This window comes from Balaenoptera ricei, chromosome 10, assembly GCF_028023285.1.
Source record: "Balaenoptera ricei isolate mBalRic1 chromosome 10, mBalRic1.hap2, whole genome shotgun sequence".
Taxonomy (NCBI): Eukaryota; Metazoa; Chordata; class Mammalia; order Artiodactyla; family Balaenopteridae; genus Balaenoptera; species Balaenoptera ricei.
The window spans coordinates 70,661,580-70,685,467 of NC_082648.1; the positions used below are offsets into that span (position 1 = coordinate 70,661,580).

A 23,888-nucleotide genomic window follows, 5' to 3' on the forward strand; every position below is an offset into this window, starting at 1 on the left:
GATAGCTACATGTAAAAGAAAGAAATTAGAACACTCCCTAACACCATACACAAAAATAAACTCCAAATGGATTAAAGACCTAAATGTAAGGCCAGACACTATGAAACTCTTGGAGGAAAACATAGGAAGAACACTCTTTGACATACATCACAGCAAGATCCTTTTTGACCCACCTCCTAGAGAAATGGAAATAAAAACAAAAATAAACAAATGGGACCTAATGAAACTTAGAAGCTTTTGCACAGCAAAGGGACCATAAACAAGAAGAAAAGACAGCCCTCAGAATGGGAGAAAGTATTTGCAAGTGAAGCAACTGACAAAAGATTAATCTCCAAAATATACACGCAGCTCATGAAGCTCAATATCAAAAAAACAAACAACCCAATCCAAAAGTGGGCAGAACATCTAAATAGACATTTTTCCAAAGAAGATATACAGATTGCCAACAAACACATGAAAGGATGTTCAACATCACTAATCATTAGAGAAATGCAAATCAAAACTACAATGAGATATCACCTCACACCCGTCAGAATGGCCATCATCAAAAAATCTACAAACAATAAATGCTGGAGGGGGTGTGGAGAAAAGGGAACCCTCTTGCCCTGTTGGAGAAAATGTAAATTGATACAGCCACTATGGAGAACAGTATGGTGGTTCCTTAAAAAACTAAAAATAGAACTACCATATGACCCAGCAATCCCACTACTGGGCATATACCCTGAGAAAACCATAACTGAAAAAGAGTCATGTACCACAATGTTCATTGCAGCACCATTTACAATAGCCAGGACTTGGAAGCAACCTAGGTGTCCATCAACAGATGAATGGATAAAGAAGATGTAGCACATATATAAAATGAAATATTCCTCAGCCATAAAAAGAAACGAAATTGAGTTATTTGTAGTGGGGTGGATGGACCTAGAGTCTGTCATACAGAGTGAAGTAAGTCAGAAAGAGAAAAACAAATACTGTATGGTAACACATATATTTGGAATCTAAAAAAGAAAAATGTTTCTGACGAACCTAGGGGCAGGACAGGAATAAAGATGCAGATGTAGAGAATGGACTTGAGGGCACGGTGGGGGGAAGGGTAAGCTGGGACGATGTAAGAGAGTAGCATTGACATATATACACTACCAAATGTAAAATAGAAAGCTAGTGTGAAGCAGCTGCATAGCACAGGGAGATTAGCTCGGTGCTTTGTGATCACCTAGAGGCGTGGGGTAGGGAGGGTGGGAGGAAGATGCAGGAGGGAGGGGATATGGGGATATATGTATACGTATAGCTGATTCACTTTGTTATACAGCAGGAACTAACACAACATTGTAAAGCAATTATACTCCAATAAAGATGTTAAAAAAAAAACCTAAAAAAAAAAAAGATTTCGGTTGTTTTTGTCATCAGTTTCAAATTTTATAATGGTGAATAACAATACATACTTTGTGAAATGAAATGAGATATTTAGAAACATGTAGTCATTTATTTTGTTATTGTCGTATGAAAAAGTTCAGTTGTGAAATGTATTTATGACTAATTCTTCCTTTTTTACTCTTTACCAGTATATTTTCTCATTAAGGTATAGAATTAATATGAATATTCAAGACACTTTATTTGTGGTTCTTTAAGAGTTATATTACACTTGCAGGTGGAAATGCTTTCGAAATTATTTATATCAAACATTATCTCTGTGCTACTTTCTCATGCCTTGCTATGTTGTAAATGCCATATGGATCTCCTGCCATTGCTATAAAGCATTTTTTTAAATTAGAGTATAGTTGCTTTACAGTGTTGTGTTAGTTTCTGCTGTACAGAAAGGGAATCAGCCGCATGTATACATATATCCCCTCTTCCTTCGATTTCCTTCCCATTTGGGTCACCACAGAGCATTGAGTAGAGTTCCCTGTGCTATACAGTCTGTTCTCATTAGTTATCTATTTTATACACAGTAGTGTATATATGTCAGTCCCAATCTCCCAATCCATCCCACTCCCTATTTCCCCCTTTGGTATCCATATGTTTGTTCTCTACATCTGTGTCTCTATTTCTGCATTGCAAATAAGTTCATCTATACCATTTTTCCAGATTCCACATATATGCGCTAATGTATGGTATTTGTTTTTCTCTTTCTGATTTACTTCACTCTGTACGACAGTCTCTATGTCCATCCACCTCTCTATAAATGACCCAATTTCATTCCTTTTAATGGCTGAATAATATTCCATTGTATATGTGTGCCACATCTTCTTTATTTATTCCTCTGTTGATGGAACTTTAGGTTGCTTCCATGTCCTGGCTATTGTAAATAGAGCTGCAGTGAATGTTGTTGCATGTAATTTTTTGAATTATGGTTTTCTTTGGGAATATGCTCAGGAGTAGGATTGTTGAGGAAATTGTTGGAAAATGGAAATGTAGTTCCATTTTCAGTTTTTTAAGGAACCTCCATACTGTTTCCATAGTGGCCATATCACTTTACATTCCCACCAACAGTGCAAGAACATTCCCTTTTCTCCACACCCTCGCCAGCATTTATTGTTTGTAGATTTTTTGATGATGACCATTCTGACCGGTGTGAGGTGATACCTCATTGTAGTTTTGATTTGCATTTCTCTAATGATCAGTGATGTTGAGCATCTTTTCATGTGCTTTTTGCCCATCTGTATGTCCTCTTCGGAGAAATGTCTGTTTAGGTCTTCTGCCCATTTTTGGATTGGGTTGTTTGTTTTTTTTTGTTATTGAGCTTCATGAGCTGTTTGAGATTAATCCCTTGTCAGTTCCTTCGTTTGCAAATATTTTCTCCCATTTTGAGGGTTGTCTTTTGGTCTTGTTTATGGTTTCCTTTGCTGTGCAAAAGCTTTTAAGTTTCATTAGGTCCCATTTGTTTATTTTTGTTTTTATTTTCATTACTCTAGGCAGTGGGTCAAAAAAGATCTTCCTGCGATTTATGTCAAAGAGTGTTCTGCCTATGTTTTCCTCCAAGAGCTTTATATTGTCTGGCCTTACATTTAGGTCTTTAATCCATTTTGAGTTTATTTTTGTGTATGGTGTTAGGGAGTGTTCTAATTTCATTCTTTCACATGTAGCTGTTCAGTTTTCCCAGCACCTAAATTATTTTGAATGGTATTTTAAAATAATGCCAAATATAAGTGATACAACTGGAAAGAACTTAATATTGTGGGAATTTAGTACTTTGCAGTAGGAATGTGATAATATTTAATCATTCACTCTTTTGTTTTAAGCAATTTTAATTGAGATCACCACTCAGATATCATTTCATCCACAATATTAATTACTCACCCTTGAATTTTTATATCTTATCAGTAAACACAAATACCATTTATGTGGTGCAGTGCTATTCAGTTTTCACAGCTAGGTTTTTAATATTTTTATGTCAGTACAGTGGTGTATCTCATAGAGATGTTTCAACAACTATCTAGACAAAATATAAGGCTGATAAATATCCATTATCTTCAATCATTTGCAATGAAATTGAACAGCTGAACCAAGGGCTTGGGTTAAGAGAGGCAAGTGAATATATTGTACAGCATCATTTTTTATTTCTTTTCAATTTGATTTTTCTCTGTGATGTGTAATGAAATAGATTAATGGGCCCAATTCCATTACTGATTAAATGGATTTGATTTGGACCTTTAACAGGAAATTCACAATAGCAGTCAGTTTCAGATCAGAAGCTTTAAAATAAAAATGAAGGACGTTTTCAGGGAGAAAGTGAACTACTAGGCAGTAATATAGAGGGAGACTTGTTTAAATTCAAATGGACCATTTGATTAATGCAAGGATCATGCTGCTATATGTTGCTGATAAGCTGGCATATATAAAGTAGGTACTGTTAAATTATGAAAACGCCTCATTTTTAAACCAACTTTTTTTTATTCTTCAAATATATTTTAAATATTTACTATGTGTCAAACATCACCAGCTGTCGTTATGGGTTGAATTGTATCTCCCCATAAAGATATGTTGAAGTCCAAATCCATGGTTTCTATGGAATGTGGACTTATTTAAAATAGGGTCTTTGCAGATATAATCAAATTAAGATAAGGTCATTAGGGTGGGCCCTAATTCAGATGACTGGTGTCCTTAAGAGGGAAATTTGGACAGAGACACACACAAAAAGGAGGATAGCCATGTGAAGACAGAAACAGACAAGGAGAAAGCCATGTGACAACAGAGGCAGAGATTGAAGTAATGCAGTTGGAAGCCCAGAAACACTATGGATTAATGGCCACCACCAGAAACTAGGAGGCAAGGAAGGATTTCACCCTTACAGGTGTCAGAGGAAGCATGGCCTTGTTGACACCTTGATTTTGGCCTTCTTTGTCTCCAGAACTATTGAGAGAACAAATTTCTGTTTTTTAAGCCATGTAGTTTATGATACTTTGTTACAGCAGCCCTAGGAAACTAACATATAATTATGTATTTTAATATTAGAATACATACTGTATATTTTAATAGGCTCTGGAGAAAGCTAAATGGTCTGATCAATTTATGAAGTAAACTGATATAATATCTCATTCAGATACAATCATGGCTAGTGATAAATACAGGACTCAGACACAATTACTACATTTCGGGAACTTAAAATATTACTAAAGAAATATATAAGAAAAAAACATAACAAGAGTATTCCAATATAAGTGAGAAGTTTTCTACTTCATAACAGTGGTACAGATATGACACCATAATAATTTCTAGTGAAGAAGAGACCATCTTGACTCTTTCTATTGACTAGAGATGCTTCATGGAAGAGGCAGCATTTGACTTGAGCTTAGAATAGCTTGGATTTGAATATACAAACCTGGAGGGAAGAACTTGAGGGAACCCTGTGAACAACTACAGAGGCAAAAAGCACATGTGAGTGGGCCGTTAAATACCCACACTTTCGAGTCTAGTCTAAATTACTTTGACAGTGGCAAGTGCACTGGGCAGAGTTTTGATATTGAAACCAAGTTTTTCCATTCCTTTCTCATGGGCTCAGCCTCTGAGGCAGCAGGAAGTGTTTCTATAAACTGTATCTTCAGGGCAGAGATGATAAGAATAAAACAAAAGGGAAAAAAAACAGGAGTCAAATTCTTCATCTCTCAATGTCTGAAAACCTATGGTGGAGACAATATTTTGAAAAGACTGGATTTTAATTGCAAGAAATTTGTGCTTGAGGTAGAAATGTGTATTTTTCTTTCACTGCCAGAAGCTTCCATTTAAGTATGAAGAGCCAGTGCCTGATGGAATTTGAGCCAAGAATTGATATCTTAGGGTAGGAAAGGGAGGTTTAGACTGATTAGCTTATGGCAAGAGAGATCACAAAGGAATGTGACTAGACCTTAGAAACAATGGTTCTCTGGGAAATGCCCATCCCCTGAGTTTTGGACCAAGCCCCAGAGAGTGGAGGAGATGATGTAAACCCCCAGAAAAGACTAATTACTTGGCTTCCCACAGTATAATAAAGAAATCAGCAAGTTTTATGGGAAAACCCACTATCCAAATGGCACCCAGGATTAGTGTAGCAGTGATTGAAGGAGATTATTAGTCACATCAGTATGAGTTCAACTATAGAAAGTCATGAACTCCCAGAGCAGTGTGGGACGATAACCAATGTTCCTGAGCAACCAGTCCCCACCAAAGGTTCAGAATTGTTGGGAGGATCAAGGTAGCAGAATAAGACTTATGTTTGGGACAAAGAGGATGTGCATTATATGGTTCTGACAATTAAAACAGTGTTATGGAGACATGAACTGGATCAGTGAAGGTAATAGAGTAGTGAGGGCCAGATGAATGTAAACTACGTTTCCGTGTAGACCAGAGAAGCCAGAAACTGGCATGAGGACCAGATACCTCGATTCTAGTGCTGGGATGATATATAGCTCCACCCTAGGATTTTGATGACTCAGTGAGAAATTAAGGCGAACCACATCTCTGTATGTTTGTGTGTGCTTGGTGATGGTGGTGGTGTGTGTGGGTGGTAGAATTCCGAGACTCATTTTTATTTTTTTTTTAAATGAATTTTTAAAAAAATTAATTTATTTATTTATGGCTGTGTTGGGTCTTCGTTTCTGTGCGAGGGCCTTCTCTAGTTGTGGCAAGCGGGGGCCACTCCTCATCGCAGTGCACGGGTCTCTCACCATCGTGGCCTCTCTTGTTGCGGAGCACAGGCTCCAGACGCGCAGGCTCAGTAATTGTGGCTCACCGGCCTAGTCGCTCCGCGGCATGTGGTATTCTCCCAGACCAGGGCTCGAACCCACGTCCCCTGCATTGGCAAGCAGACTCTCAACCACTGCGCCACCAGGGAAGCCCGAGACTCATTCTTAAAACGGAGATAATTTAATTACCATGAACTGGTAGAGTTAAACATTTTTGACATCCATGGAATTGGGATCTCAATAACAGTAACTGCAGTTATAAACAAAGTTGTATTTTACGTATCTGATTTTGTGAACTTTTGACTGTATTCGCTATCTACTGTGAAAGAAGTTGACACAGAAAGTGCAATAAATGAAAATATACCCAAGGTCCCTTAAATATATTCCAGTACCCAAATTTAAAGAACACATTGTTTCTGAAATGGAATCTGGTTCTGCCTGTAAAAATGAGCAGGTAATCAATCCATTTTGGTTGCTATGGTCTTGATACTACTGATGTCAAAATCTACCTAATTCAGGAAAACAACCAAAAGGTTTTGATGATTCTGTCAAAATCATAAGGTGATTTTGAGTAAGAAACAATGATCATGCTTAATAGTAATAATTATGATTATAGCTCAAACAAAATCCATTAGTATTAATTGAAAGAATGGCTGAAATATCACACTCCATAAACCATGTTTCCTTTGAGTTCTTATCAATTTTTGACTATAGACAGTTATATGTGTCCCTGGCATATTTAGACCATATTTTCCAAATTCAACAGATGCTTGAGAAATTTCAAAATATTAAAATAAGATACTGTAGCATTTTCTTGGGAGAAAAATACAAGATAGAATTGTGTAGTTAATGTTTTTATTACTAATAAAATCGTTTTAGAGATTGATATTGTGAAAAATGGAGTCAGGATAAATTTTCTCACATTATACCTATTATGATAAAATATGGGTAATTTTATATTTTAGAGCAGAATTATTTATATTTTTGATATCCATACTTCTACTTTAAACAGCTTCTGTTTCTGGTTAGTAAAGAACACATATTTTAAAGTGACTTGTGTGATTATTTATTTTTTCCTATTCAGGAATATAAAACATTTGGTGATAATTATGGAATATAATTTGAAAACAAGTACCCATAAAAGCCTAGGTCTAGCTTGCTCAGCTCAACATAGCTGAAACGTTGATTTGAATGCTTTTTTTAAAACTTTTTTGATCTAATTTTTCAATCTTAATATTTACTTTGCTCAAGTTCTGCATTTAACGGATAAATATGTGGAATACCTTTTTTCATATTTATGTAGTCTTAGATCATATCTATTAGAATAATTCTCAATTTTTCAAACTCCTGCAAAGTTATTTTTTAAAACATGCATTTTGCTACTTAAGATGAATATTAAAATCTAAACTTGCCTTTCAGTATTAATGCTTAAATCAGTATGTTTCAAACTTGGAGAAAAGTAATTTAATATACTTTATGTCTAGAAATGTATGCATACTCAAAACTCTCTATTCCCTGTCTTTAAAAATTATCTTATCTTTATTCCCAGGGATGGAGTTCTGCTAGGCTTCTTGCTGGATAAGTGACCACAGCAGGCACAGTTCCAAGGAGCAAGGTAAATCAGATTTGGGAATTTTGGTCATTACAAGGGGGAGTAATGTTTAATGTCAGATATGAAAGTTGAGTATAGAGCAACCAATAGTACATGAAGCAAGTGATAAAATATCAAACTGACTAGAAGTTTCAAGAACTCAAGGGAAGAATATGGAAAACACCAGGACTTGGCCATGAGCAAGGTAAAGAGGTCAAAACTCTTCTCAGTGGATTATGATTTTGAAGCAAGGGTCCATGTCAACCAGGTCATAGGTAGGTTTAAAATAGAAAAGTTATTTGGAGAAAAAGAATCTTCAAAAGGTTATGTACGGCCTTAGATTCTATACTGATAAGTGACCATTAAAAAAATGTTTGTGTTGCTATTTTGGCTTTGTGGATCATGATTCTGTTTTCTTAAATTAAAAACTTTGGAACTGCATTTTTCCTTTGCAAAATTTTCTAGTATATGACAAAAGACAGTTATAAAATAGGAACTGAGAAGTATTTACTATGCTTCACACAGGTAAGTTAGCTCATGGTCACTTATCAGTTTGCGTTGTTTGGTGAGAGCAAAATCTTCTAAGATGGTCACTCATAAATTATTCTTGTAATTTGTAAAACAAATAATTCTGATTCCTGAGAATTGACCTTACTGTGAAGAATGACAGATTGTTGAAATTGATTCACTAGAAATTAGAGAATATGCTCTGAACTGCTGGGCTCAGTTCAGATTATATAAAATAAATTAGGAAACCAAACCATTTTTTATTCCATTTATTCTTATATAAGAAAGTACACTGATATTTTTAGTGACCACAATGTATACCACATTTTGGTCCATTCATAATATGCTTAATTAACACCTGAATATTTCATGTGAACACACAAGAAAATTTAATAATAATAATACAATATATAATACATATTAACAAACTATATATATATAATAATAGAATATCTTTTAAAAATGGAAACTAGATTTTTTATTGAAAATATATCTAATTTATATGAATAATGATGCTTTAAGAATGATTATTTATTCTGTTAATAACAGTAAATTTACAATTAAGACATATTCAAATTCCTATAAAGCATAATTTATCTCTCTTCAAGGAATGTTTATTTCTGGTATTTACAATAGTTCATTTCTTCCGCAAACAGTAAATAATGGGATGTAAGCATACAGCCATGTTAGAAAGGCACTTTTCCTTAATTTATTAATACAAAGGAAGAGATTTTTCTCAGTGTCCATATTAGTCCTTGTTTCATATAGGTGCTTTCAGATCTCAGATGAAATGTACTGAAATTTATTCTTTATTACATCTACTTATTTCATTATTCAGTATTACTTGAGCAGCAATAGACATTAGAGCAACTGTGACATATTGGTATTATAAAAGCAAACAATAGAAGGCCTTTGATCCAAGGAGCTCATCGTATAGTAGGCTATCAAGACCTCTGTGTTAACAGCTAACAGCTGTCATGCTACCTCCATATTAACATCTAACAGTTGAGTGTTAAATGCTTTACATGTATTTATTCCTTATTACAATCCAAAAAGGTGACCTTTTCAATATATCCCTAATTTTACAGATGAGAAAAGTGGGTCACAGAGAGAGTAAAATAATTAGCTTACAGGCACACAACTAATATCAGAGCCAATATTTGAACCCAGGTAATCTACCCAATGTCTGTGCTTTAACCCATATACAAGAGAGGAAAATGCACAGGATGCTATTGGAGCATAGAGAAAATCCATACCAATCAGATTCAAGAAAATCTTTACAGTGGAGATTCAGTTTAGTTTTGAAGAAGGAATAGGAAGAAGAGCTCTCTGAACAGTGGGAACTACCTGTGTGATAATGTGAGGAATACAGTCTATTTGTTTGAGAATGGCAAGAAGTTCTGTGGGGTTGATTGGAAGTGTTCACATGGGCAAATGGCAGGAAACAGAGCTAGGATTTTAGGGCAAGCATCACGACATGATGGACCCTGGATGATAATCTGATAAATTTGAACTTTATTCTGGAAGCTAGGGGCAACTATTGAAGGGCTTTGAGCCAGGCAGCAATATGATCATGCTTGCCTTTTAGAAAGTTCATCCTGGCAACAGTCTGGAAGAGAATTGAAGAGAGGCTAGTTAGGAGAAAAGTGAAGTAAACCAGGCAAAAGTTGATGAAAACCCGAACGTAAGTATTGATAGGGGAAGGAAAAGGAGACAAGGGTAAAAGATGTCTAATTTTAGTATTTAAAATGACTATCATTTTAATAAGCACTTTACAGTAATCTCTCTAATTTGTAAGAAGTTCTATGAGAGAGATTTTATTAGTTATGTTTTATGATGAGGTAATAAGGGCTTAGAGAGGTTAAGTAGCTTACTCAGGGTTTACAGCTAGTCATTGATAGATTTGGGATTCAAATCCATGGCTAACATTCCTTCTAGTCTAAGATGCTGCTTGCCATGAAAGTCTTTAAGGACAAAACTTTGCAGATTTCAAAGCAAACTGAGAGTAGAATAGTAAATTAGAAATATGAATCTTGATTAACACTCATGTTTCTAACATGGGTATGAGTTTTGATGTCATTTCACCAAAATGTAGAGCAAGAAAATCCTAATACAGTGTTCTCAAACGAGGTGTGTATGATTGCTGCATTCATTTATTATCTTACTCCTCAAACTGATCTGGCATCAGGCACCTCGTCTCTACCAAAACAGTTACTGAGAAGATCAGTAATCACATTCCTGTCTCTAAATCCAAAGAATATTTTTAATACCCTTCTTAGTCTGCTTTCAATAACATTCAGCTCTATCTTCTACTTTCTTGCATTGTGAAATTCTCATCTTTTGAATTTCTTGCAACAGTACCCTTTGATTTTCTTCCTACCTCACTGTATTTGTTGTAAGGCTCATCACTATAGGCCATTAAATATTGAAGTTCCTTAAGCTTAATGGTAGAATCTCTCCTGTTTTCACCTCTTATGTTTTCATTCAACTTTATGACTTCAATTATTATTAGCTATACAGAGAGAACAGATGCACTTACCCAGGCCCCTTCTCTGATATCCCTTTTTGGCAATCTCGAAATCACCTCAGATATAGGATATGAAAAATAATAAACTCATAATATTCTCCCTCAGTTCTATTCCTTTCTCAGCTTTCCTGATCTCCATGAATGGCACTGCAATCCTTTTATTTTTACAAGCAAATAACAGCTGTCATCTTGGACACAGCATTCTTCCTCACCTTCCAAATCTAAAGCATCACTAAGTCCTGTCAATCACATTTCCTAAATATATCTCAGATTTTTTTTTTTTTTTTCATGTGCATGGCCAACACAACATTCCCTTCTGTACTTATTGCAATCTTGGGATTCTCAATAGCCCACAAACTGATTTCCCCAAACTTCTCTAAACTTTCCTTTAATCCATTCTCCATACTGTATTGCAGAGTGATCTGTCCAAGTATGTTTCTGATCGTGTTCCCCCCTCTGCTTGCTACCCTTTAATGATACATACTGCTTTCAGGATAAAGGGTAGAATTCTTACCATGGCCATCAGTACCCTGTGTCATGCGACCTCTACCTCCTGCTCTAGCTTCATCTTGTACCAGTCTTCCTCTACTTCCTCTCAGCCCAACTGTCTTTCTTCCCATCCTTCATACTCACTATTCGCATATATTGCTCCTTTTGGTTTGAACACTCCTTTTTCCACTCTTAACTAGATATTTTCTACTCATCCTACAACTTTGAGTTTACATATCACTTCCTCTAAGAACTTTTCTCTGACCTCTTTATGTCAAATCCCTCTATGAAGGGCCTTAGAACCTGAAGAGAAGGTCAAAAGAAGTTCTTTATCTGTTATCATTTTCATTGTGCAATTTGACACATTTAATATAAAATGCCAGTGGATTAGGTTTACAGAACACAGATTTACAGATTAAGTTTTCTTGAACACATTATCTTTTAAAGCTAAAAAATATGTTCTTTTTCTGCCTGCTTTTTTTTGGTTGGAATTCTGTGTCAAATTTACCAACACAAAGGTGTGGGGTGTTGTGTATATGACAATGTGTACATATCATTTTCTGAGTTAAATCAGTGGCAAAAAAAATATCAGAAGGCAGAGGTAGTAGAGGTGAGAAGGAAGATACTTGGAGAAGGATATATTTATGTACAAGGGACTTGGAAAAGATCAACTAGGGCAACCAGGGAGGAAAAAGACACAAAGAGAAATGACGTTGAAGTAATGAAAAGGACAATAACTCCAACCCCAGCCAACATGAAATAAAATATTTTAAGCTTATTGTATTGGATATACAGTTTATTCCAAATATATTTAATCTTGATTTGGTGGAGAGAGGCCTTTCTAGGCAGTGGTTCTTTGATGCCCTACCCTGTGACTTTGAATTGCCTAGCCAGCTTCACAGGAATGGCCTAAACTTGCTCTCATTCTCTTTTTATTAATTTAAATTTCCCCTATGGTTTTTATAAGCAAAAATGTTTTTCTTTGTCCTGCCAAAAATTTTAGAAACAATAAACACCACTAGACATCTCCCTCAAAACTCAGACAGAAACAAAATAAACTCCTTTTGGCTGAGAACTTTTTTTTTTTCCATTTAGGATGAGAGTTTTTTTAAAGGAGTGTTAAGAGAGGATAAAATACAAGTATGTGATGTTTCCTGCCCCACACAGAAAGAGATCAAAATATCACAGATAAACGTTTCATTCACACTTCAACTCAGTTTTTATAATTCATATTATCTAAATTGCATGGATAATTTTCTGAGAAAACTTTGTTCACTTCCCAATTAAAATAATTTTAATTATTAATACAGCCTAAACTCAGATGATAACAATGGACTCTTGGTCACTCACAGATAAGCGCATTTGAACTGGAATCGAATTCTAGTACCTTGAACTTTGCAAGGCTCTCTGACTGGTAACCCAACTGAGTTTTCTTCCAATTATGGAAAATCTAACTCTTGGATTAAGAGGGAGCTAGCAAGGCATATGAGACACCAAGGTGAAGCATAATGCTGGATATATGTTTATGTTTTGAAATCAAAATTCTGTACTTATAGAAATAGTCATATTATGGAGTAAAATGAAAGAGTATATACAGTTTTAAGACCAAAGATTGACTTGAAAAAAGTTTGATACTTGTGGTGGGCCCTGGGTTTACCTTCTCACAATCCTTTGCTGTCCCAATGTCTTGATAGAAAATTTTAAGTAGCCACAAGTAGGCAATCTCCAAAGTTTCTTTAAAATTTAGTATATGGATTGTTTAAATATTTTAAATAGAATAATACAAAGGCAAGCGTAAATATGGCTGTGGTAACTCACAAATATTTTCTTAATTCCTGACTCCTTCCTGACACATCCAACTGAATACCATCTCTTCCTCTGGAAAATACACAGATTCACATTGTGACTAAAAGGGATATGGCATAGTGAAAGAATGTGGGTTGAGCTCCGATATCTCTGGCTCCAAATCTTCATACCATTACTCAACATCTTGGATAGTTAATTCTAGCCCTGTTTCTTTGTCCATTAAATGGAGATAGAAATCCTATATTTCACATTGCAAGAACAGAGACTAAATGTGTACATTGTAAAGCAAATGGCTGTTGCTACACATAAGGTGGCCATCATCATAAATACACGTTATCCCTTTTTTAAGTGGATTGAAATTCTATTGATAGTAGTTGACTGTGTAACTTATTCATCTTGGTATCCTTAGGACATGATAAAATGGTATACAAATTGTTCATGTTCAACACAGTCTTTGAATTTGTCTCTGTTAAGCCATCTGTTTTATTCTTTCACTGAAGATTTTTTACATAATACATACATACCCTTGACTTGATATGATCTTCATGGGAAGAAAAGTTAGGTCTTAATTGTCTTTAAGTGTTCTTGTGCTTAACACACTGTTTTGGTCATCCTGGGTAGGTGATGAATACTTGTTGAATCTCTCTCTTCAAGCAGCTCTACCTCCAATTCTCCCATTTTGGTTAATGAGGGTTAGTGACAAAGAAATCATTAACCAAAATGGGAAAATTAGAGGTGGAGCTGTTTGAAGAGAGAGATTCAACAAGTATTCATCACCTACCCAGGATGACCAAAACAGTGTGCAGAGCGTGAGGACAGATAAAAACAATTAAGGCATAACTCTTATTTCTCACCCTCTTATCCAAAATTCAATCCAAATTTAAGTGGCATCAATTTATTTCTCCCAGTATTTCTCACGACTTTCCAGTTCCACTTACTCTCTCCTTTCTCTAACTGCTTACTGCCAGAGAATAAGAATTTTGTGATTATTTTTAATCCATTTTACCTCCTCACTCTTTTTCCATTACACTGTTTTGTATTCCACTCACCTATCAGTCTAAATTGCCTTCTGGATCAATACTCTCTGGTTCTCTTTCTATTTTACTAGTCACTCCTTCTGAGGCTCTTTTGCTGATTCTTCATCTCCCTATTCTCTGTAGACGGTGATGGCCCAAGACTCAATCGGATCTCTACTAATATTTACTCTTTTGATTTTAAATACCATCTGTGTGCTGCTGACTCCCAAATACACATCTTCAATAAAGATCTCACCCTGAACTCCAGATTTCTTTATCCAACTGCCTATACAACTTTTATAGTTGGATGCCTAATAGGTATCTCAATTCATGGCAGTGGCACCCACAGGACTTCTCATTATCTGACAATCTAGACAGACAGTACAACTACATTTTATTTACTTATTATCTGTATTCCTCTACTAAAACATAAGCATCACAAGGTAGAGATGTCATTTGTTTTATTCTTTCCTTATTGCAAAAGAATTTTGCCTGACAGACAATAGTGCTTCACACATATATGTATTGGATGAAAGAAGAAAGAAAGGAATCAATCAGAGACCAGTATATATTTTTAAAGTCAATGAAATACTTATGAGTTCCCCTGGATGCAGAATCTGAGATGAAGACTAATGGTTAGGAAGTTTATTGGAGAGTACTCTCAAGGTAAACTCCTGGGAGTCAAGTGAAGAAAGCAGCATTAGGTCAAGGGAGAAGTCAGTCTGTGATTGTAAGAAGAGCTCTGGAGCTGAGTTGGCAGTGTAGAGTTGTCTAGAATTGGGATCAGAAAAGGGGGAATATTTATAACCCACATCAAGCACTGAAAGCAAGCTTCCTTGGTGGAGGTGGCACTTTTCAGATAAACGTAATGTCTGCCTTGGTCTCAGTTACCTGCTCAGCATCAGGACGAACACGTGTTTTAGTTCCGAGAGGCCCCACAATCTCCAATATGCTATTATGTTCAAGGTCAGATGATACAAATAAATTATCAAAGTGTTTCAAAAGAAGCGATTATAGGGACCCACATGATTAAATATATTTAGTTCACTAAGACATTAGAGAAGTAAAGATCATCATAGAAGACAGAGAAACAAGTAGAGCAGAACCTGGAAAATATGCAGGATTTCAAAAGATAGAGATAAAAGAGCAGTTTTTCAAAGTGAAGGACAGTTCATGTGCAAATTAAATAGAGCAATCAAGACAACAAGTTACTCTTTTCAGAGCATTTTCAACATACGTTTTCATCAGTTCTCTTGTACATGAACTCCACACACATATATACTGCTGCTCACTTCCTATTTGTTTGAATTATATGTTATAATTCTAAGATTCTCATGGTCTTTTGGGCTACTCCTTTTCAATATACTTCACAACGGCTGCCTCTTCTGGTAATTGTTGGAACAAATTTCTTTTACTTTTTTTGGAGACTATGAATTGCCTACCATTAGCACTGCCTACTCTTTTCCTTAATAATGGAAGTGGCTTTGAGTAGCAATGTGCTGAGATCAAAATACAGTGCTTTCCTTTCTTTCAGGTATAGTCATATGACAATTTTGGTTAATGAAGTGTATCTTAGACTTTTTGAAAAACATATTTTCCTCTTCTTATATTGAAAGTGCCTCTTTCTCTTTTGTTCTGTGTAGAATGTGGATATGAGACAGAGAGGCAGTGCCATCTTACAACCATCAAGAAGCAAGTGTGAACATGAAAGCCAACACACTGGTAGATTCAGAGTAGAAACACAGAAACAAGCCAGGTTCTTGAAGGTGGTGTTAAACCATCGCAAAACCCCTGGAGTGGTTGTCTCTGGATTTCTAGTTATGTGAGAGGAATAAGCCTTTTTATTTTATTTTTTAATTTTATTGAAGTATAGTTGATTTACAATGTTGTGTTAATTTTTGCTGTACAGCAAAATGACTCAGTTATACATATATACATATTCTTTTTCATATTCTTTTCCCTTATGATTTATCATAGGATATTGAATATAGTTCCCTGCGCTATACAGTAGAACCTTGTTGTTTATCCATCCTATATATAATACTTTGCATCTGCTAATCCCAAACTCCCAATCCATCCCTCCCCCACCCCCACCTTTGGCAACCACAAGTCTGTTCTCTATTTCTGTGAGTCTGTTTTTGTTTCGTAGATATGTTCATTTGTGTCGTATTTTAGATTCCACTTATAAGTGATATCATATGGTATTTGTCTTTCTCTTTCTGACTTATTTCGCTTAGTATGATGATCTCTAGGTCCATCCATGTTGCTGCAAATGGCATTATTTCATTATTTTTAATGGCTGAGTAATATTCCATTGTATATATATACCACATCTTCTTTATACATTCATCTGCCAATGGACATTTAGGTTGCTTCCATGCCTTGGCTACTGTAAATAGTGCTGCTGTGAACATAGGGGTGCATGTATCTTTTCAAATTACAGTTTTGTCTGGGTGTGTGCCCGGATCAGAATGGCCATCATCAAAAACTCTATGAATAGTAAATGTTGGAGAGGGTATGGAGAAAAGGGAACCCTCCTACATTGTTGGTGGGGATGTAAATTGGTACAACCATTATGGAGAACAGTATGGAGGTTCCTTAAAAATCTAAAAATAGAGCTATCATATGATCCTGCAATCCCACTCCTGGGCATATATCTGAAGAAAACCATAATTCAAAAAGATACATGCACCCCAATGTTCACTGCAGCACTATTTACAATAGCCAGCACACGGAAGCAACCTAAATGTCCATCAACAGAGGAATGGGTGTATGCCCAGGAGTGGGATTGCTGGATCATATAGCAACTCTATTTTTAGTTTTTTGAGGAATCTCCATACTGTTTTCCATAGTGGTTGCACCAATTTACATTCCCACCAACAGTGTAAGAGAGTTTCCTTTTCTCCACACCCTCGCCAGCATTTATTATTTGGATACTTTTTAATGATGGCCATGCTGACCAGTGTGAGGTGGTACCTCATTGTAGTTTCGGTTTGCATTTCTCTAATAATTAGTGACGATGAGCATATTTTCATGTGCCTATTGGCCATCTGTATGTCTTCTTTGGAGAAATGTCTATTTAGGTCTTTTCCCCTTTTTCAATTGGGTTGTATGGGTTTTTGTTGTTGTTATTGAATTGTATGAGCTGTTTGCATATTTTGGAAGCCTTTTTAAAGGTTACTATTTATTGGGTATCCTATTATGTTATTTGTTGCTAACCACATTCTTAAATGATAACATTTTCTTGGTTATGTTCTCTTTTCATTCTGTTTTCTCCAAATTACCTTTCATAAACCCCATATGCTAATAACCCCATATGCTAATAATCTATATTGCCACCTGGGTCCCATCTTCCAAGATCCAAAATGATCGTACTGAATAGCTTTTCTTGCATTTTCTTAAGCATTTGAAAGTCAATAGCTTTATTCACAAACTCATTGTATTTTCCCCACATTTTTCCATTTCTCCTTATTATGCCCATAGGCATTGACATTCAATCAATCATAAATAATGAAATCTAGAAGTAAGCCAAGACTCCTTCCTCTGATCAAGTCTTATGTCACCTCCTAAACAGCTCTTAAAATTTAACTCCTTATCAACACTGACTTGTCTAGACTCTCATCATTTCTCCTTTGGGCCTGGGAGTAGTCTTCTAATTTTCATTACTACACTCTCAGTCCCCCAAACCTTCTATCCCTCATTCATAAAGGAATTAAAATGATCTAATATTGAAATCTGATTTTCAAGCCAGCTTAAAAACTGCAATTTTCCCCTATGGCCTTTGCAATAATGCTCAAACTCTTTAGCTGGCATGTAAGGCCTTAACTGAACTGTCCTCTTCCTGCTTGTTTTAGTGCATTTCTGCCAAATCTTTCCGCCAACTGTGTTTTTAGTTCAACAGTCATGCCAAATTACTTACAGTGCCCCATGCACACACTGCTATTTTATGCTTCCATGCTTTGCCCATGTCAGTTTCTTTCTGTGAAGGACTCTTCTGCATGGGCCACCTGATGGACTTCTAATAGTACTTTAGAATTCTGAAATTTATGCAACCTCCTCTAGCATGCTTTCCTTCAAGAAAAATCGATCATTTGCAACTTTATTTCAGCTTTGCAATAAGCATTGGTGTTCTACAGCTTTTAAGGTAGAAAGGCTTGTCATACATGCAAAGGCTCCCCACCAGAACAACACTCAGGACCTCTTGCTCCACTTTTACTCCTCCTCATGAAGGAGTGACTTTCTTAGTTGTGGAATGACAAGCATCATTACATATTTTTCACTTAGGTAGAGCTAACGTGTGTAAAAGATATGAGCATTATGGATTTGGTCTCTGACTTCTCTTTCCACCTCCGATTAGTGTGAGCAGCCACTCTGGCTATGTGCATTTGCTCTATGGAGCCAAAATTTCCTGTGGCTATTTTTAAATTGATGAGCGTTTCAAGGAGAGCCAGCTAACCCACATGAGTCTCACTGTTCATGTTCTCCAACAACTTAATAGGAAAAAAGAATATATGTTGATTTTTATTGTATTTCTCTCCCAATTGGTTCTGAAAAAAGATATTATTTATTTCCAACATTTGGTATATTCACTATAACATTTGAGAAATAGACACAGAATAGACATTTTTGAATTGAGTTGTTTGTATTTTGTTGTTGAGTTTTAAGTGTTCTTTATATATTCTGGATATTAATCCCTTATATTATCTGCAAACATTTTATCCCATTCTGGAGATTGCCTTTTATTCTGTGGATAAATTATGTTTAATATTCATAAAGTCCATTTTGTTATTTTTTCTTTTGTCACCTGTACCTTTGGTGTCATATCCAAGAAATCATTGCCAAATCAGTATCATGAAGCTTTTTCCTATGTATTTTTTAAAGTGCTATATAGTTTTAGTCTTACATTTTGAGTTAATTTTTATATATGGTGGTAAGTAAGGGTCCATCTTCATTATTCTGCATGTGGGTATCAAATTTTCCCAGCACTGTCTGTTGAAAGACTGTTCTTTCCTCATTGAATGGTCTTGGCACCCTTGACAACAATCATTTGACCACTGGTTTGTAGTCTGTCTGTCTTTCTTTCTTTCTTTCTTTCTTTCTTCCTTCCTTCCTTCCTTCCTTCCTTTCTTCCTTCCTTCCTTCCTTTCTTTCTTTTCTTTTTCTTTCTTTTTCTTCCCTCCTTCCTTCCTTCCTTTCTTTTTCTTTCTTTCTCCCTCCCTCCCTCCCTTCCTTCCTTCCTTTCTTTCTTTTTCTCTCTTTCTCTCTCTCTCTCTCTCTTTCTTTCTTTTTCTTTTCTTCTTTCCTTCTTTCTTTCTCCCTTCTTTCATCAATAGTATCTTTCTCTGGCTTTGGTATTGGGGTAATGCTGGCTTCACAGAATCAGTTAGGATTTGTTTCCTCCTCTTCAATATTAGAAATGTTTGATAAGGATTGGCATTAGTTCTTTAAGTACATTGTAGAATTCTCCAGTGAAGCCAGTGGCTTTGTTGGGAGATTTTTGATTACTGATTCAATCTTCTTACTACATATGCATCTATTTAGATTTCCTATTTCATCATGATTTAATCTTACAGGTTTCGTTTTTCTATGAATTTGTCTATTCCATCTAGGTTATTCAATTTGTGGGCATACAAATGTTCATAATACTTTCTTATAATCTTTTTTTATTTCTGTAGAAATGATAGCAACAACTGCAGTTTCATTTCTAATTTTAGTAATTTGAATCTTCTCTATCATTTTAGTCCATCTGACTAAAGGTCTGTCAATTCTGTTGATCTTTTTGAAAACCAACTTTTGATTTCAATGATTTTCTCTACTTTTTTCTATTATTTTCTTCCTTCTGCCACTTTTGGGTTTTGTTTGTTCTTGTTCTAATTCCTTATGTTGTAAAGTTAGGTTGTTGATTTTCAATCTTTCTTATTTTTTAATGTAAGCACTTACAGCTATAAATGCCCCCCTTAGTGCAACTTTTACTGTGTCCCGTAAGTTTTGGTATATTTTGTTCTCAATTTCATTTCTCTCTCTTTGATCCATAGATTGTTTAAAAGTATGTCATTTAACTTCTACAATTTTCCACTTTTCATTGTTATTGATTTCTAACTTTATTGCACTGTGATTGGAAAAGATACTTTGCATGATATCTATCTTTTTTAATTTATTGAGACTTACATCTCAATATTTATTTATATTTATTTTAATATTTTAAATGTTTCAAATATATTGAGGGCTATCATGAAAGTGTCCCATGTACACTTGAGAAGAATGTGTATTCTGTTGTTGTAGTGTAGAGTTTTCTCTATATGTCAGCTAGTTATATTTGGTGTATTGTGTTAAGTCCTCTATTTTATTATTAATCTTCTGTCTGGTTCTTCTATCCATTATTGTGAGTGAGATATTGAAGTCTCCAACAATTATTATAGCAGTGTCTATTTCTGTCTTCAAATCTGTCAGTTTTGCTTCATATATTATGATGGTCTGTTATTAGTTTCATACATGTTCATAGTTGTTATATCTACCAAACTCTGTCTTTTGATAGGAGGGTTTAGTCTATTTATATTTATAGTAGTTTCTGATAATAAGTGATTTATTTCTGTCATTGTGAAATTTATTTTCTATATACTTTATAGCACTTTTGTGTCTCATTTTCTGCATTACTGTGCTGCATTTGTGTTTGGTTAATTTTTTGTAGTAAAATATTTAAATTGATTTCTCACACCCTTTTGTGTACATTTCATAGCTATTTTCTTTGTGGTTTCCATGGGGATTACAATTAACATCCTAAAATTATAATACTCTAATTTGAATTTATACCAGTTTAACTTCAATTACATACAAAAATTCTGCTCCTTTATAGCTCCTTCCCCACCCCTTTTGGTTATTGATGACACAAAATTACATCTTTATACATTATGTGCCCCCAAACATAAACTAATAATTCTCTTAAATGTACCAGTCTCTTAAATTATGTAGAAAACAAGGTTTGGAGTTATAAACCAAAGTTACAGTAATACTAGCTTTCAAACTAATACTTGTTTGGTTTTTTTTTCCCATGTAACATATCAGTCTCTTAAATCACGTAGAAAACAAAAGGCACAAGTTACAAACCATGGTTACAACAATACTAACTTTTATAATTGTCCACATATTTACTAAGATAGCTATTTTTCCATATGGCTTCAGACTACTGTGCTTTCATTTCATCTTGCAAGACTTCCTTGAGCATTTCTTTCAGGGCAGGTCTAGCAGCTTTCCTCAGCTTTTGTTAATCTGAGACTGTCATAATTTCTCCATCACTCTCGAAGGACAATTTGGCTGTATATAGGATTTTGGGTTTATATATTCAAAGTGCTAAAATGAAAATCTGTTGGCTTACTGTCTTCTGACCCCCAGAGATTATGATGAGAAATCTGATAATTATATTGAAGATCCCTTGTATATGATGATTTGCTTCTCTTTGATGCTTTCAAGATTCTCCCTTTGGCTTTTGAAAGTTTGATTATAGTGTGCCTCAGTGTGGGTTTCTTTGAGTTCATCTTAGAGTTTGCTGAGCTTCATTCATATCTTTTGTCACATTTGGTAACTTTTCAGCCATTATTTCTTCAAAAATTCTCTCTGCCCCTTTTTCTCTCTTCTCCTTCTGAGACTCTCAGATGAGTATGTGGTCTACTTAATCGTATCCTACAGGTCCCTTAGGCTCTGTTTACTTTTCTTTCTGTTCCTCAGGCTCAATAATTTCCATATTTCTACAAGTTTTCTGCTGCCTGCTCAAATTTCCTTTGAATCCTTGTAGTGTATATTTTATTTCAGTTATTGTACTGTTAAATTCCAGAATTTCTTTTTCATTCCGTTTTAGGTTTTCTATCTCTTATTGATATTTCCACTATGTCCACATGTCATTTTCTTGACTTTATGTCTTTAGTTTTAGTATTTTAAAGGTAGTTGTTATAAGGTCTTTATTTTTAACGTCTTTAACATCTTTACTGAAGTATAATTGCTTTACAATGCTGTGTTAGTTTCTTCTGTATAAAAAAGTTAATCAGCTATATGTATACATATATCCCCATATCTCCTCTCTCTTGCACCTCCCTCCCACCCTCCCTATCCCACCCCTCTAGGTGATCACAAAGCACTGAGCTGATCTCCCTCTGCTATGCAGCTGCTTCCCACTAGCTATCTATTTTACATTTGGTAGTGTATATATGTCAGTGCTACTCTCTCACTTTGACTCAGCTTACCCTTCCCCCTCCCCATGTCCTCAAGTCCATTCTCTACGTCTGCATCTTTATTCTTGTCCTGACCCTAGGTTCATCAGAACCACTGTTTTTAGATTCCATATATAGGTGTTAGCATATGGTATTTGTTTTTCTCTTTCTGACTTACTTTACACTGTATGACAGACTCTGGGTCCATCCACCTCACTACAAATAACTCAATTTTATTTCTTTTTATGGCTGAGTAATATTCCATTGTATATATGTGCCACATCTTCTTTATCCATTCATCTGTTGATGGACACTTAGGTTGCTTCCATGTCCTGGCTATTGTAAATAATGCTGCAATGAACATTGTGGTACATAACTCTTTCTGAATTATGGTTTTCTCAGGGTATATGCCCAGTAGAGGGATTGCTGGGTCATATGGTAGTTCAATTTTTAGTTTTTAAAGGAACCTCCATACTGTTCTCCATAGTGGCTGTATCAATTTACATTCCCACCAACAGTGCAAGAGGGTTCCCTTTTTCCCACAACCTCTCCAGCATTTATTGTTTGTAGATTTTTTGATGATGCCATTATGACCACTGTGAGGTGATACCTCATTGTAGTTTTGATTTTCATTTCTCTAATGATTAGTGATGTTGGGCATCTTTTCATGTACTCTTTGGCCATCTGTATGTCTTCTTTGGAGAAATGTCTATTTAGGTCTTCTACCCATTTTTGGATTGGATTGTTTGTTTTTCTGATATTGAGCTGCATGAACTGGTTGCATATTTTGGAGATTAATCCTTTGTCAGTTGCTTTGTTTGCAAACATTTTCTTCCATTCTGAGGGTTGTCTTTTTGTCTTATTTATGGTTCCCTTTGCTGTGCAAAAGCTTTTAAGTTTCATTAGGTCCCATTTGTTTGTTTTTGTTTTTATTTCCATTTCTCTAGGAGGTGGGTCAAAAAGGATCTTGCTGTGATTTATATCATAGAGTGTTCTGCCTATGTTTTCCTCTAAGAGTTTTATAGTGTCTGGCCTTATTTAGGTCTTTAATCCATTTGGAGTTTATTTTTGTGTATGGTGTTAGGAAATGTTCTAATTTCATTCTTTTACATGTAGCTGTCCAGTTTTCCCAGCACCACTTATGAAGAGGGTGTCTTTTCTCCATGTATACTCTTGCCTCCTTTAACAAAGATAAGGTGACCATATGTGCGTGGGTTTATCTCTGGGCTTTCTATTCTGTTCCATTGATCTATATTTCTACTTTTGTGCCAGTACCATACTGTCTCAATTACTGTAGCCCTGCAGTATAGTCTGAAGTTTGGGAGCCTGATTGCTCCAGCTCCATTTTTCTTTCTCAAGATTGCTTTGGCTATTCGGATTCTTTTGTGTTTCCATACAAATTATGAAATTCTTTGCTCTAGTTTTATGAAAAGTGCCATTGGTAGTTTGAGAGGAATTGCATTGAATCTGTAGATTGCTTTGGGTTATATAGTCATTTCACAAGGTTGATTCTTCCAATCCAAGAACATGGTATATCTCTCCATCTGTTTGTATCACCTTTATTTCTTTCATCAGTGTCTTATAGTTTTCTGC

At 35.3% G+C, this 23,888-nt stretch overlaps 1 protein-coding gene across 5 annotated transcripts in view; it reads left to right on the forward strand.

Moving 5' to 3' along the window:
• TMTC2 (transmembrane O-mannosyltransferase targeting cadherins 2) overlaps window positions 1-23,888 on the forward strand; it is a 1,049,079-nt gene that overhangs the window by 935,853 nt on the left and 89,338 nt on the right. For all 5 annotated transcript variants that reach the window (XR_009505423.1, XM_059936616.1, XM_059936615.1 and 2 more), the window contains one exon: window positions 7,708-7,773. Coding sequence is in view for 4 of the 5 variants with exons in the window: in XM_059936616.1 (XP_059792599.1) it covers window positions 7,708-7,740 (33 nt within the window). In the remaining variant the exon portion in view is untranslated. The remainder of the gene's footprint in view (window positions 1-7,707; window positions 7,774-23,888) is intronic.